The sequence below is a fragment of the Panthera onca genome, chromosome B2, assembly GCF_046562875.1.
Source record: "Panthera onca isolate mPanOnc1 chromosome B2, mPanOnc1 haplotype 2, whole genome shotgun sequence".
Lineage (NCBI taxonomy): Eukaryota > Metazoa > Chordata > Mammalia > Carnivora > Felidae > Panthera > Panthera onca.
In genome coordinates, this window is record NC_138343.1 from 144,821,439 (window position 1) to 144,836,273 (window position 14,835).

Below are 14,835 nucleotides of genomic sequence, written 5' to 3' on the forward strand. Positions count from 1 at the left end.
AAACTTTCTGTGAAAACCGTTATCTTTTCTTTATGTTTTATAAATACATTAAAGTTGTGATTTTGTCAAAATATTCTGTGTAGTTCCAATAAATAGTTCTCTTTGTATTTATTTTTCATTTATTTATCTCCAGAAAGGAACACTTGAATCTAGCAAAGGTCTGCGTGTGGCTTAGGTGGCTGCTGGCTGAATACTCTCACACAGGATGCTGGGATTACTCCTCAGGAATCCTGTTGTTTCTAGGCTGTCCCCTGTGGCTCTTCTCCACACACCGTGTTTGTCAGTCTTGCTGTTCACCTCCTGCTCCAGCACCTGCTTACCTATGCAGCTTGACCAAAAGCCCACTGAGGGCTCCCTCCTTGGTGTCAGTGCCAGAGACTGTTACACCGATGTCCTGGCCAAGAGGGAAGACACGATCCCAGAAGTGGTGTTGCCAGGTGAAGTAGAGAGGAGTATTTGAGTTTCAGATAGAAACTATTCAGTGTAGGTATGTTCCAGGTAAGGCATTTATCCTAAATAAGTACACTGACAAAGACTTCCTTGTTTGTCTGAAATGAAAGGTAGTTGAATAGCTGCGTGTTTGTGTGCTAATCCTGTTGGTCCTGTCTGGGATCCCCCTGGTCCTCCGAGCGATGTTGGGCTCCTTTTTCCACAACTCTGAGTGTGCCTAACTCTGACTTTTGCCCAGGTTCTCCTCCAGACTCTGATGGAAAACGACTCTCTGCTGTCATTCTCGTCTAAACCAGGAGGCTCAAGGCAAGTCCAAGAGGCCGTTCTGTTCCCTCCACCTTCCTCCTTCTCTTGCCTATGGCTCCTCTCCCACCAGAACCCCAGCTAAAACATTGGAGAAATCTTTAAAATGATCCAGAACCTTTAAAATGATCCAGAGCTTTTCTGAAAATGTATTCTCTTTAAACAAATAAAACTATTGTGTTCTATGTGTGTACGTTCTGTGGCCCTTTGTAGGAGGGGCTCCTAGGGAAGTCAGCTGAAAGTTGATCCACCAGAAGTTGATTTATCAAGTACGCAAAAAAGCTGACTTAGCTAATATAATAATTTACTGGATTATTTATAAACTGTGTCCCCCGGTCTTCGGTGCTCTGAGCTCTTCAGATCCCTCCCCTGCTCCCAGAGTGCTGTGTGTTCAATGTCCTCTTTCCTTCTATCTGTCTCGATGGCCTCTACCTGCAGCAGAAAATATCTAGTGTTTAAACAAATATAACATCTCAAATGCTCTTAGGAAGATAAAATTGTTCAGCTGAGACTTGAGATGTCTTTGAAAGCCATTACAACAATCCGATTCTATATAAGATGCTACAGACTTTATAATTGCTTAAAAGAAGTTTTTGGTAAATTCATAAATACTTAGTAAACGGTAGGAAAAAAATCTGGAAAAAATAACTAAAATAAATATTAGAAAGAAATCTTGTATAACCCAAAAGTTCCTACATAAAATGTTAGAGGTTTGATTATATTCATAGGAATATATTCAGAAATACAGTCAAGAAGAAAACTTTCATAGGATGAATTCACCTGTGATCTTTAGCTTTCAATAAACCGAGCATTTCTTAAAATCTGCTCAGAAAATATATCATTGGATATATTTATAATAATCAAATGAGTAATGCAATCACCATATAAATAAAATTCCAGAAGAATGTTCCAGAATGATATTATCCCTGATAGTTTTTTTGGTAAATTAGTAAATTTGGTAAAATCAGTGAAAGAGGCTAGCAAATTAATCTGTAGTCAGCGGAGATGGAGGTTGATGGGGAAGAGTATTTGTAAGTCTGTACTCTAGGCATGAGTTATCCAAAACTACTATGAGTTTTAGGAAAATGACATTAGCAGCATTTACTTACAATTTTAAATCATTTATATTGGCTGACAATGATACCCTGTAATGGTCTGGATCAACCCAATTTAAGTAGATCATTTCACATTTAGACTTTGCAGTGTTTGATATATGTGTAAACTACCCCAAATCACGCTTTAATATAAAAGAAATCATTACAACTTAAAATTCTTTCTGATACTACTTTGCAGTTTGAGTTATGATTATTATTTGCTTGTTTTTACCTGAGACTGGCTCTTTTCCAGATACTGGTTTTGGTAAAAGAGAAAAAGAGGAAAAATCTTCTAATCTCTGAATCTTTTGTCAGTTACTCTTGACGGGATACTTGACCAGTGTGAGGATGTCAAGAGTGTGTGGCTGAGAGGGGGCCGGAGTCCACAGTGGGACGGAAGAGAATATAACACAAAGAAGGTGGGCTTCAGAAAGATGGAGGAAGGAGAGTCCCTACGGCCAAGAAAAATCTCGTGGGCAGAACAGACAGGGGCAGAAGGGAACGGGCGGGTGCCCCAGCACCTACAGAGGCAAGACCTGTCTTCTGCTCCCTCTCTATCCTAAATCCCTGATGTGAGATCAATCCACCACAAAAACTGGCTTCTTTGCAGGTTTAACATCATAACACAAATCAAAACAGACTTCAGGGCCAGGTTACACATTTTGGGCATCCAAAATGGGCTTTACAATTTTTAAAAAATATTTAGATAACAAAATAATTTGCAATGACTCAGAAATGCCTAAGAATTGAATAAGTAAAAAGTGGGATTACACATACTTATTTCTAAATAAGCTTAGATATAGTCCAAGGCTTTATTATATAGCTTTTGATATGAAGAGAAGAAGTGGACTCCTTACTAACAATTAATCTGCAACAAATATTAAGTTCAGGAATGATTATACATTTAGACAATATTTCTTAATAAATATCCTCACATAAATTGTTTCTAATCTATAAACCAATTTTAAATAAAATCCATCACGGCAGGCGGTTTGCATCTTACTCTATTTATTGCCCCATTCCTCATCAGAAACCTTTTAGCTTTAATGTTATTCCGTGGCAGACTATCTCATTAGAGTGGCAAAGATAAAGTTCTTTTTGAGATAAAGTAATTATAGTGATTGTGGGGTGGGTGGGGGGGATTCTCTGCAGCTCTTGGCTGCACTGGTCTCCTGGCTTCTGATTCACTGGAAAACTAATAAACTGAGTCGCAAAAAAAAGATGCTAATGGTTGGTAACTCGGGCTACCTAGAGTTTGTGCTGGAGAGATGAACAGGGTGTAACCTTGATCACAACTAAAGCGCCCTGCAGGTATCGGGGTACAAGGAGAGTTCCACAGTTGCTCTGATGCTTTTTTGGCAGAAAACTCATCACCTGAACAAATGACAGTAAGAGCGACAGTTTCTGAACGTGGATTATGTGCCACTGTGCTCAGTACTTTATTTATATTTGTTTTCACTATGCTTCGTACTTTAAAGAATGGAATCATTGAATCCGCGATAACTTTGATGAAAAATTTTACTTCCAATTTTGCGACAAGAAAACTGAGACCAAGAATTTAAGGAACTTGCCCAACGTCCCGCAGCTACTAAGCAGCAGAATTCGAATCTAGAACATCTGATGGGAAAAGGAGTGCAGGAAGCCATTGTCTCTGGCTCTCTGCTCCCAGACGGCCCCGAGTCCAGTATTTTAAGACAGACTGCGCCGTGCGGTGTGCTCTCTCCCTCACTTCGTCTGCCCTAGCGTCCGGTTATTGTTACTCAATCAACTGTTTCACTCATAAATACTCTTACTGTACTTTAAGCCTGTGTCCTGGGAGAGAAACGAGTCCATTTTTCCCTGTCCCGGAAGCTCTGTCTTCCTCAGGAGGCTGAGTCCACTCGGAACGTGGGCGATGGCCAGACTGTGGTGGCAGAAAGGGACCCGGAATGCAGGAGACGGCACTGTTAGGTCTCAGGGAGCAGAAGCCCACAGGGCTGAGGAGGATTTGCCCTCTTAGCGTGACCCCTGGGGACGCCCTCCTCGTCATCAGCATCATGTTCTAACTAAACTTCGTCAACCCCGGGCACACGTTTTAATTAGTCACACAGCCTCTTGTGTTCTTATGAATCGGTCCTGGGAAATCTTTGACAGCAGCTAAGAGGCACGCCTGACTGCGGACCTTGCTCCCCTGCCAGAGGGCTCTCTCCCCACCACCAAACTCGCAGTCTAACTATAAGATGGACTGGAAGGACCATGGCTGCGGACCCTCTAACCTTGAGTTTGGTAGCGGCACCCACGGGGAGAGAAGAAGACAAGCCTCTTTAAGCCTCTCGGTGCTGCTTCTTTTTCCAGTATAAACTCCTTCTTTAATTTCTAGTTATTTCTAAAAGTGGTGTATTCTCTGCATACCTTGGAAAACCTTACTTTTTCTGTCCACAGTTATTTTTTGTATTAAATAAAAAAAGAAGAAAGTCTCTGAGGCTTTCACTTAGTCATCATTTGATTTTTCACACCAATGAGGGAAACGATGACACAGGTAATTTTAGGTTACCCATTTTATTGTTCAAGAACGCAGTCAGAAGCATACATGCAAGTACAAAGCAACCTTCCTTCTGAGCTTAGCCCTGTGTCATTTCTGGGTGGACCTAAGTGGACTGTCTTTGCAAAGGCAAATGAAAATTGGAGGCCTGCCATGTTTTTTGTTCACATCAGCCGCTGTTCACTATTTTCCAGTGAGCATTCACGTTTCTCAAGGCTATTTTGGTTAGTGGAAACCCTGGCCAAGGTCACCATGAAATAAAGAAGGTAATTTCATTTAAAGACAGAAGAAAACCTGGCGTCCCAGCTGATTTTCAATTTACCCTCAAGGTCAGGCCCAAACTTCAGACATCAGTTTCCCATTCTTAACATCACAGCAGAAATGGCCGTCTTATCTTCCTTGCCAACTCATTAAGAGCATCGTATTAAATATGAAACATGTAAACACTTAAACCTTAGAGCATTAGGTATGAGAGGCAGCTCATTATCTTGCATGCAAAATTTAAATAGTGTCGAGGAAATGTTGGCATTAGGAGTAAGTCCCCCACAACAACAAAAATTAATTAGGAGATTACTATTAAGACCCATGAAAGGCAAAGGGCCTATTGTAGACTCATTTTTTTTCCAGACCAGAAAAAAAAAATTATGTTACAAAATATAACCCAGGTGGCTAAGTATGTTCTGGTTTTTCTCCTTGCATATAACAAGTTCCTTGCAAGAGCTCAGATAAACCACCCCCTGTTCTACTGTAAATTGTCAGCCACACAAAGTCCTTTCCTTTTTGTTTTTTCTCTCTTGACTACAGAAAATTCTGTAAGTTGTAGATCTTGATAAAGTTTGAAAAAATGAAACCTAAGAGTTGCCTATTCTCTTCATAGAAATGCTTCCTCTCCACAAAGTTCAGCACCTGCCCCACCCACTGACAAGACTTGCAGACTAGTGTGATTGCTCAGCTGCTCCAGAGAGATCTTCTGAAGGTACGACTGAGTGTGGACTTTTGTTATTAACAAAAAATCAAAGTCCTCATTTACTGGGTTGCAGGCATGTTACAGCTAGTAACAATACTAACGTTTTAGATTAAATAAGTAATCTTTAAATATTTTCCATTTTTCCTAAATCTTTAAGTAGTTTTTTTTTTTTTTTGAATGGTATTTTAAGTACAGGGAAGCAGTTGGATAATAGGACATTGATTGCCAGATTTGTATAGTAAGCAATCTATCCTAGAAAAGGCTTTATAGACACACAGAAGACTTTTCATCCCTGGCATCAACATTTGTTAATTGTTTAACTTTGGGCTCATAACTTAACTTCATGGAGTCTCCTTATTAAAAACAGTAGACAATAATATTTACAGTGCAGTTCTGTCATGAGAATTAGAAAAAAAAAAAGAAGTACCAGAATATAAATGTAATGAAGGAAATCAATAAATGGTAGCAAAACAATCATAATTACTATGATTACAAAATGTCACATAGAATTTCTAAAGTACGTGGGTCTATCTTGTCAATGTGTAAAAGTTCAAATATAGATGCCATTCACTTGGCATTGCCAGCTTTGTACCCCACCATGGGCAAGATACTGTGCGGAGGGCTGGAATTCACCAGGGATGCCAACTGACAAGTCATCTGATACAAGAGGCTTAGGGACACTAGGAATATTGACAACTGGACAATTGCATAGAATGTGGAACAGAAACTTAATGTTATCTGTAATAATGGGGTTGAAGTTTGAGCCTGTCAGGGGAGGAAATGATGAAAGAAAAGGCATGAGACAGCTCTAGAAAAATTTAAGAGAGGGGTTAACAATGTACAGAGTAAAAACAATGTAGGGAGAATAAAAGTCTGAATTTAATAATCAAATGCGGAGCAGTTCTAGGCACTGACAAAGTCTGGGGTGGTCATGGGAGTGGGCATCTGAGATGGGGCAGAACCCAGACCACTGGGTGCATGAGATCATCCCTCCAAGGACATGCTGGTCCAGGTGAGCGGGTGAGGGAAATACACAGAGCTTCTTGATGAGCAGGGCGGGAAGGGGATGCTTTCATTTCTTTGAAAGGAGTTAGCCAAAGTATGGATTGATTTCATGGTGAATTACATAGAAGTGTGTGTGTGTGTGTGTGTGTGTGTGTGTGTGTGTGGGTGTGTGTGTGTATGTGTGTGTGTGTTAAGTATAATAGTAAAAAAGTAACAATAAGAAAGCATTTAAGATTTCTAATTATTGATGTTGCAGCTACTGTTCTAAATACTCTTCATAGATTAATTAATCTTCCCAAGAAATAAGAAGTAGATACCATTATCCCAGTGGACAGATCTCGCCACGTTGACATAAATGGGAAATAATGAAATATGAATTCTAACCCATGTAGTACAAAGAGTCTGCAGACTCATCTCCTCAGGATCCCACCATACTGCTTCTCAACAATTACTCCCTCTAAATAAGTGCTTACCGCTCACCAGGCCCTCTAAGCACCTAACGTTAATGTACCATTTAACCCATACGATACCACTTTGGTTCATGCATTTACACAGACACCGCAGGCTGTTTTTCCTTTTTGTTTTCGATTTCCCCCCCCCATGGAGCCTATTTTTAATATGAGAAATTTCACATAAAAATCCCCATTTACAGTTTCTCTTAATTAAAAGATTGCCCACATTAAGCCAATCACTTCTTAACAAGTGGCAGGAGTGGCTTCTTGGCCTCTTCAGCCACCGTGGTCCTCACCACCCTCGATGCCCACTTCTCACCCATTCTTAAATCACCTGTCTGATCACTGGGGATATATGAGCACATGACATTTAGTGTGAATATATCTGTGCAGTAAAAATGGGGAGACTGTAGAGTTTACAAGTTTAGATCACACAGCCCGGTTCAAGCCCCTGGTCTCATAAACTCTTGTTTCCTTAATCTCTTCAAGCTTCAGGTTTCTCGCATCTAAAATAAGGTCACTGACAGTACTTAAGAGTGTTATGAAATAATTCAATTACATAATGCAGGAAAATAATGAAGCATGGATTTCAATAATAATTTGTTATTGCTGCTTTTACTAAGAACAATTGGAAGTTGGTATATTTAGGTCACATCCACCATCAGAGGCAATCAAGACTGAAGCATAGATCAAAAAAAGAAGAGGCTACTTAAAGCACTGGAAAAGGCTAGTGGCAGAGGAGAGATTCTGGTGGAAGAGAAACTTCTGTGGTATTTAAGAGAACCCATTTCACAGACAGAAGCGCTGCCTAGTGATGCCCCCAGAAAACAGTCCAGTCCAGAGAGTCAGAACAAACTTAGGATTTGTCTTCCTAAGTGGAGTTCACAGGATTCCCCTGTGGAACTGACAGGTTGTATGATGATGAAATACTGTACTGTACTTTTGAGTGATGCCACCGTCTTCCCCAGGCCTGAGGCAGGGATCCATGATTTCTCCTTTGCTGGGTATATCCTTCATTTTCTACCATGCTGCTCCGTTAGACCCATGCCATGGGCCACCACCCTGACCCAGGCCAGTGCCCCACTGCCCACCAACCATATGAGGAGTCTATTAATTAAGCCTCTTTGCCTTCAATCTGTTACCAACACCAGTCCCAATGACAAACCATTACACCACTAATAAAGCATTCTAAAACGTCATTTTATAAATCACCTTTATTTTTAACATTTTGCCTTGGCTCCCCATTGCCTGTGGAATAAAATCTAAATGTGGTAGCCATGGGTCGGGGGGGGGGGGCGCTGTGGTCAGGAAGTACTTGTCCCCACTTCAGCCCCGGTTGCCTGAAGACCTTTGACCTTTTTAATGCCTCCTTGGCTGAGCCCTCATAGCTGCACCAACCGGAATGCCCTCTGTGCCCACTCACATTCACATCCGCATCAACTTTGGCCAAATCCTACACAACCATCACGGGGGAGCCATGGCCTAGCTGTGCACACGTTTTATATCAGGGTTTTCTCTAGGGGGCCAGAGATAGATACGCCAGGCTCCGCGGGGCAACCAGTCTGTGCGGTAACCGCTCAACCCCACCGTGGGCACAGAAGCGGGACAGACGACACGTAAGGAAATGAGTGGCCTTCGGGTACAATTGTATCATGGAGGTCGGAGATTAAAGTTCATATAACGTCCGCGGGCCACACAGCATTCTCTTGATATTTCCTGGCCACTTAAAAATGTAAAATCCTTCTTAGCCAGTGAGCTGTGCCACACTAGTGGAGGCCACGGCAGGTGGCGGCTGGCCCAACCCGCGTGCACACGGTTGTCGATCCACGACTTCCCTTTCTGCTTCCTCCGTGAGGCATAACTTAGGTTTAGCGGCCCCGAGTGCACCCGTTTTCAGTGAACCGTCCAGTGGATTTTGACACACGTACACAACCACGTTACTGTCGCACGGAACAAGACATGAAACATTTCCAGTTCCTGGCCTCTTCTAAAAGATGCCCCCGCCAAAGCCCGACACCTTTTCGCTATAAAAGCGTCTCTGTACTTCCTCTCAGTAGGCCTGGATTAGAGATATGGAAACAATGGCTCGGCACTACCTAACGTTTGACAGTAATGTTTTTAAATGAAACTTCAGATACCATTAACCATCACGACCGCATAGAAGAATGTCTCTTTTCTTGAGTCATGGGTCTTATTGGATTCAAAACCCTGAAAGCCATCTCTGGAAACACACACTCATGTTTCTGGGCAGTTTCTGCCAATGCTGTAGCTCCTTACCTGGGCCAAGGTGAGCGTCGCCTGTCGGCAGGTACCACACCGCACCCTGAGTTTTCCTGGCTGTATTCTTTGACAGGGGCCTTTGCAATAAACATAAAAGCTGTTGTAAGGCGGTCTACCTGCTGGGGGGGGGGGGGGGAGGGAAAAAAAGCAGAGGAAGTAGCCAATCAGCATTGAATCCAAATTGAGACAAATTTTTAAACGAACTCCTCGGGAGCATTTTGAAACATTAGCGGGATAAATATTCCAACGAGGATACAACAATTTAATTTAGAAAATCTAGTTTTATGCTCAAAAGAGTGAAAATCTTTTCTTCTTCCTGCCAACAGCCCTGTGACTTACTCAGCAAAGTTAGCAACCTGCTGCCAAGAGAGCCAGCCAAGAGTATTTGCCACGCGGGGAAGTTAGACGCATTCTGTGCCGCTGAGGTTTTTTAAAAGCACAGGAAATATAGGGACTATTGGAAATTCAAAGACCACTGCTCCTGAATTCTATTTCATGCTTCTTACACAGTTTGAAGGCTCTAGATTTTTTCCTCTTAAAATCTTATCTACAGGGACACGCCAGCCCATTTCTCATGATATGAGTGGCCTGATCACAGCTTCCTGGGTTTCCAGTGAAGACTTTCCAATGCACAGGCACACATAAAGTAAGACAAGAGTCCTGAGGGGCTTAACGGAACCCGGCCGCAGTGTGCAGAAGTGGGCGCCTTGTGTTTCACACTTCTGTCTGGATCTACCTTGACAAATGCCTTTCAAATAACACAAGAGTAAAAGCTGGACAAAAAAAAAAAAAAAAAAAAAAATCAATAACTAAACATCTCTGATCATTTCTCTCAAATGTTACCATACACACGTAGTGCTATTCTGTCCGTTAGGGGAACCTTTCCAAATAGTGTCACGATGCCATTTCTGCAAAGAACTCACTTTATTTAGAAGCATTCACTAGTAAAATAACGTCTTTTTAAAATTTATAACATTAAATAGTTCTTTGAACCTTTATACCTTACTTCTTGTTGGATAGGAATTACATAAAATGTAGTGGCATAAAAACTTTGTTTAAAATTTTACTATTATCATCAAGATCATCTAGAAATAATAAAGAATATTTTTATCATTATGAGAAAAAACATTCAGCCTCCCAAGTGCATATTATTTATTAAAAACAATTAGTACAAGAATAATGAGAAACAAAAAGAGATCCTAAGTCTTATGCAGCCCCATTTATTTTTACTTGTTTATAAAACAACATCTGTAGACATGTTGAATTGTCATTTGTTCAGTCATCTTTACCGATATTGTAAGTGACAACACTTTGTAACATGTAAAGCACAATAAAAATGTCAAACTTTATAATGTTAGCATTTATTAGCAATATGTTTTACAAATATTACTCTCTGGGAATTAATATGTAGCCTAATATTTAGCCTCCAGTGTGAAGGGAAGGTAAAGTATAAATATAAATATATGTTTGTATTGATAAGAAATTGTTTTTTTGACACCTCTTTGTAGCTTAGTGCCTTAACGTACAAGATACTCAAGTCTGTAGATATCGCATTGTTATTAGCAACTATAATAATTACATAAGATAGATTCATGAGGTTTATGCAGTTCAATACATGCAATGGGTAGGACCGTAAAGTTATAGAAATACCATAATAACTGACAGAATATCAGAAGACCATTTCTGTCTGACGGTTTTACCGTGTTCCAAGAAGAGCTTAGCGAGGGAGGTAGGAGCCCTTATTGTTAAAACCTTCAACAGAAATATGAACACATCCAATTTTACAATTTTTATAACCTACTGTAAAGGTTAAACAATAAGAAAAAAGGAGGAGGAGGAACAGGAATGGGAGAAGGAGCTTAGGAAGGGGAGCCAGGTTGGCAAAGACACTAGCATTGTCTGAAAGAGCGTATTAGCAACAGCTTTGCAATAGTAAATGATGCATCCATGAAACTAAATGGCTCTTGCTTCTCCCTCAGGGCAACAGCAACGTTTGCAATATTGTTTCAGCAAATGATAAAGGCAGGGGCAACCAGCAACCGAAGACTGGGGACGTAACTCTTCCAGCTTTCTGTGCTGCAACCTTCACCAAAGTCCTTGAGAAGTTAGTCAGAAAATACTGCGTGCCCACGTCTGTGCCCTGGAAGCATATAAGGTGACGTGCAATCTATTACATGTGCTTCCCTGAGCCAGCTGCGAGCTGGGGATTAATAGTCAGTCCCAGGAAGATCAAGGTCAGGCCAGCCCTGGCCACGGCAAATTTCAAGCTGTTGGTTTTACGTGGTCCAGAAGTTGGGGCTTTCAGGTAAATCCCGAGATCCCCTTTTCAGGGTGGCTTCATCGCTAGTCTGGCTGCGTCACGCTATTTAAAGTTGGCAGACTTCTCTGTGTCACACCGAGGTCTGCAGTGCACAGGACAGGAGTAAGAACAAGCAACACCACGATGTGTTTTTCTGGGCAATGTTCCCGTCGGCCTGACTGAGGGTCTGAGGCACAGACTTCAGAAGATGGAACCACAACTTCTCAAGGAATGGCAAGGCGGTGTGAAGAATGCCCTGGAAAGCTTTTCTCCAGCCGCGTCCCTGTCTCCAGTCAACGACGTGAATCCTTCCCCTTTCACTTCTGTCTGGCTCTTAAAATCCTTTCTCTTGCTTAATCAACTCTCCATATGGCGACCCCTTCGCTCCCTAAAATAACCAGTACAGCTTGTGATGGTGTTTATAACGTTCCCCTCTTTTTACAGAATAAAATTTCAAAACTAGAGAAATATTTCAAAAGTATTAGAAATTATATCCTTTGCTGTCATTCACCGGTTGTGAACATTTTGCCATGTTTTCAGCTCACTCCTTCTCCGTGTGTGTGTGTGTGTGTGTGTGTGTGTGTGTGCACATATACATACATACACATATACTACCCATGTATATATTTTTGGCTGAATCATTTGTAATTAAGTTGCAGACATCATGCTACTCACTCCTGAATCCTTCAACATCCTAAAACCACGGACTTTTCTCATACAAAACCGTAGGGCTCCTTGAGGGATTGGGGACACCTTACAGAACACCATCATGGTTTGCAGGCTGCGACATGGTGTGAAGCCCAAGCACCTGGGGTTCCTTCGCCAAACCATTTTCGGGGAGGCTAAATTAAGCCAAGGTGAGCAAACCTCACTGTGGGACTTCCAGAGAGTTCTGTGACTCTGTAACAGAAGTAGAGAGCACAGCACATCCCAGACTTTATCTGACCTCAGAAGCTCGCCTTTCGTGGGGCATTTTGTGAAACTATTCCTCAAAAAAAAAAAAAAAAAAAAAATTGGAGGAAAAAAAAATCCAGAGGAAGGATTCAACTTACTGCCTAGGGCTTGGTGTAGAGACATGAGCCACACCCCTCAAGTCTCTGAACCTGACCTTATTAGATGTTCCTGAACAGCATCTAGACAATTAAGGTCTTCCCCCTACCCCAGCTATCAATATATTTTTTATTTTTGCTTGACGATGATTATTTTATCATAAGCCCCGAGGGTGAGTCTACTGATGTAATGATTTTACAAGTAAAGTACATTCCTTTCGTTCAGAAGTTCGTTTATTTATTTATTTATTTATTTATTTATTTATTTATTTTTCTGGGCAGAAGTTAAAAGCACAGCTAGCGTTCAGGGCCCTTGTCAAAGTGTGAGTCAGTGTGCCCATTTAAAGCACCCCTAGGGTTTCCTTAGCATTATCCTTTTTGTCCTTATCTTTAGTTTCTCTCTCTCATTTTGTCGAGTTAACATAATCCTCAGGCAAGTCTCCACTCTTCCTTCTCCCTCCCTGCTTCATCCAAGAAATTGCAGAAATCGTTAACAATATTTGCAACAGATCGAGTAAAACCCCTTTTTAAAGATGACATATATTATTTGCTTTGACTTTCCGAGAAACCCGCATAATGTGCATACTTCCCATTCGTTTAAATGTGTTTCAGTGGGCTTACGGCCTAACGAAGTTGTTTTAATAAGATTAATGACTACTTAAGAAGACTCATGCTGATTCTCATGAAAACTTTGCATTGACCTCAAAAGTTTCCACCGCTGGCTGTCACAGAGAATGAGGAGTTTAACTGCTTGGATAATTTGTTTACCAGGGGAGGAAACAGTGAGAGTAACATATTCGATACCACAGTAAAATAATGTTCAGTATCAATATACTATAAAACCGCCTGTATATAATTGATTTACTGCATTTATCACAGACGATCATATTAAAATATTAAGTAGAACAGGGTGCCCAGGGGAACTTTCTATGACCAGGGAAATGTCCTACATCCGTACTCTCGCACACGGTAGCCAGCGTTTGCCTACTGAGGACCTCAAAGGGAGCAAGGGAGGACTGAGGAAGTCATCGCATCAGACAGCACAGCAGAGGAGAATAAATAACAAGGATGGGCCTGGTCCCCTCTCTCCTTCCCTCATCAGGCCTGCGGATAACAAAACGAAGGGGGTTCTTCCGTCATAGTGGCAAGTGGAATAGGCTGCTGTTAAGTGTGCTGAAATGAACACCATGTTGGCTGGTAAGAGGCGAAAAGGGGATCCTGTGAGCTTGCAGCACCACAGGGTAGACCTGGGGGCCTTGCTCGTGTCAGAGGCAGAAGACAGCTTCTTGCTCATTTCTCCCTCGCACAGGCCGCATCCCCTACACCAAGCAGAGCGAGTCTTAATGTGTGGCTGGACAGCGACTGGCCCATCTCCATGGCCATCGCCATCTTTGATCCATACCTTCAGGGTCCAGCTGGAGTGGCACTTCCTTTAAGAAGTCTTCCTTTGGCAGGGGGCGCCTGGGTGGCTCAGTCGGTTGAGCGACCGACTTGGGCTCAGGTCATGATCTCGCGGTTTGCGAGTTCAAGCCCCGTGTCGGGCTCTGTGCTGACAGCTCAGAGCCTGGAGCCAGCTTCGGATTCTGTGTCTCCCTCTCTCTCTGCCCCTCCCCCTCTCATGCTCTGTCTCTCTCTGTCTCAGAAATAAATAAACATTAATAAAAAAGTTTTTAAAGAAAAAAAAGAATTCTTCCTTTGGTTTCCCCCTAAGCATAAGACATCTCCCCAAATAATTACATCTGGGAGTATGAAAGTATCCAACTTAGTTTTACCAACTTTAAACACATGACTCATCCCACCACGACAGGACCAGCATCTGATAAGGTGGAGTCCTTGGCTGAGGCATACTTCCAAGTCTTCCTCTGACTGTTTCCATGGTGTCCAGCCTGGCACTTACCATTTCCAGCTGCTGCCTCCTCCCTGCTACAGCTTCACTTCCTGTTATGTAAACGCCAAGGATAATGTCTGCACCATTAGCTCTACTGATCACCTACAACCTGCCTGGTTCCCTCAGTTTACTCTTTCTCCTTGTCACCTAGGAGGCAACCTCAGTTTTGTTTGACTCCTACACGCCCACTGTGGAAGAGACATATGGCCAGAATTTCTGAACTTGCAACCTTGATCCTGTGACAGGGAGCTAGGCCACAGAGAATCTTCTCCTCCAATGTTTTCAGGAATTTTTGCTATTTTATTTCTGGGCAGTGGTCCTTCAGCCTGAACCAAACCACATTTGCTGACACATATGCCTCATGAGCCAGGTGCACAACAAATCTATACCAAAGGCACAAAATCAGCACCATCTCTGAAGGTGCTTGGCTCAGCTTTGCACAACCCATTTTTCCTTATGTTGACCTGAAACTATCCATCACTTCTAGTTTAATTTTTTAATGTTTCTTTATTTTTTGAGAGAGAGAC

General features: G+C 41.9%; 1 protein-coding gene across 2 annotated transcripts in view; it reads right to left on the minus strand.

The window, feature by feature from the left end:
* PRKN (parkin RBR E3 ubiquitin protein ligase) overlaps nucleotides 1-14,835 on the minus strand; it is a 1,338,651-nt gene that overhangs the window by 835,010 nt on the left and 488,806 nt on the right. The window contains exon 4 of one of the 2 annotated variants that reach the window (XM_078447547.2): nucleotides 9,070-9,188. In XM_078447547.2, the coding sequence (XP_078303673.2) occupies nucleotides 9,070-9,188 (119 nt within the window). Of the gene's footprint in view, nucleotides 1-9,069; nucleotides 9,192-14,835 lie in introns of both variants that reach the window. The other variant, XM_078447546.2, reaches the window with a different exon arrangement.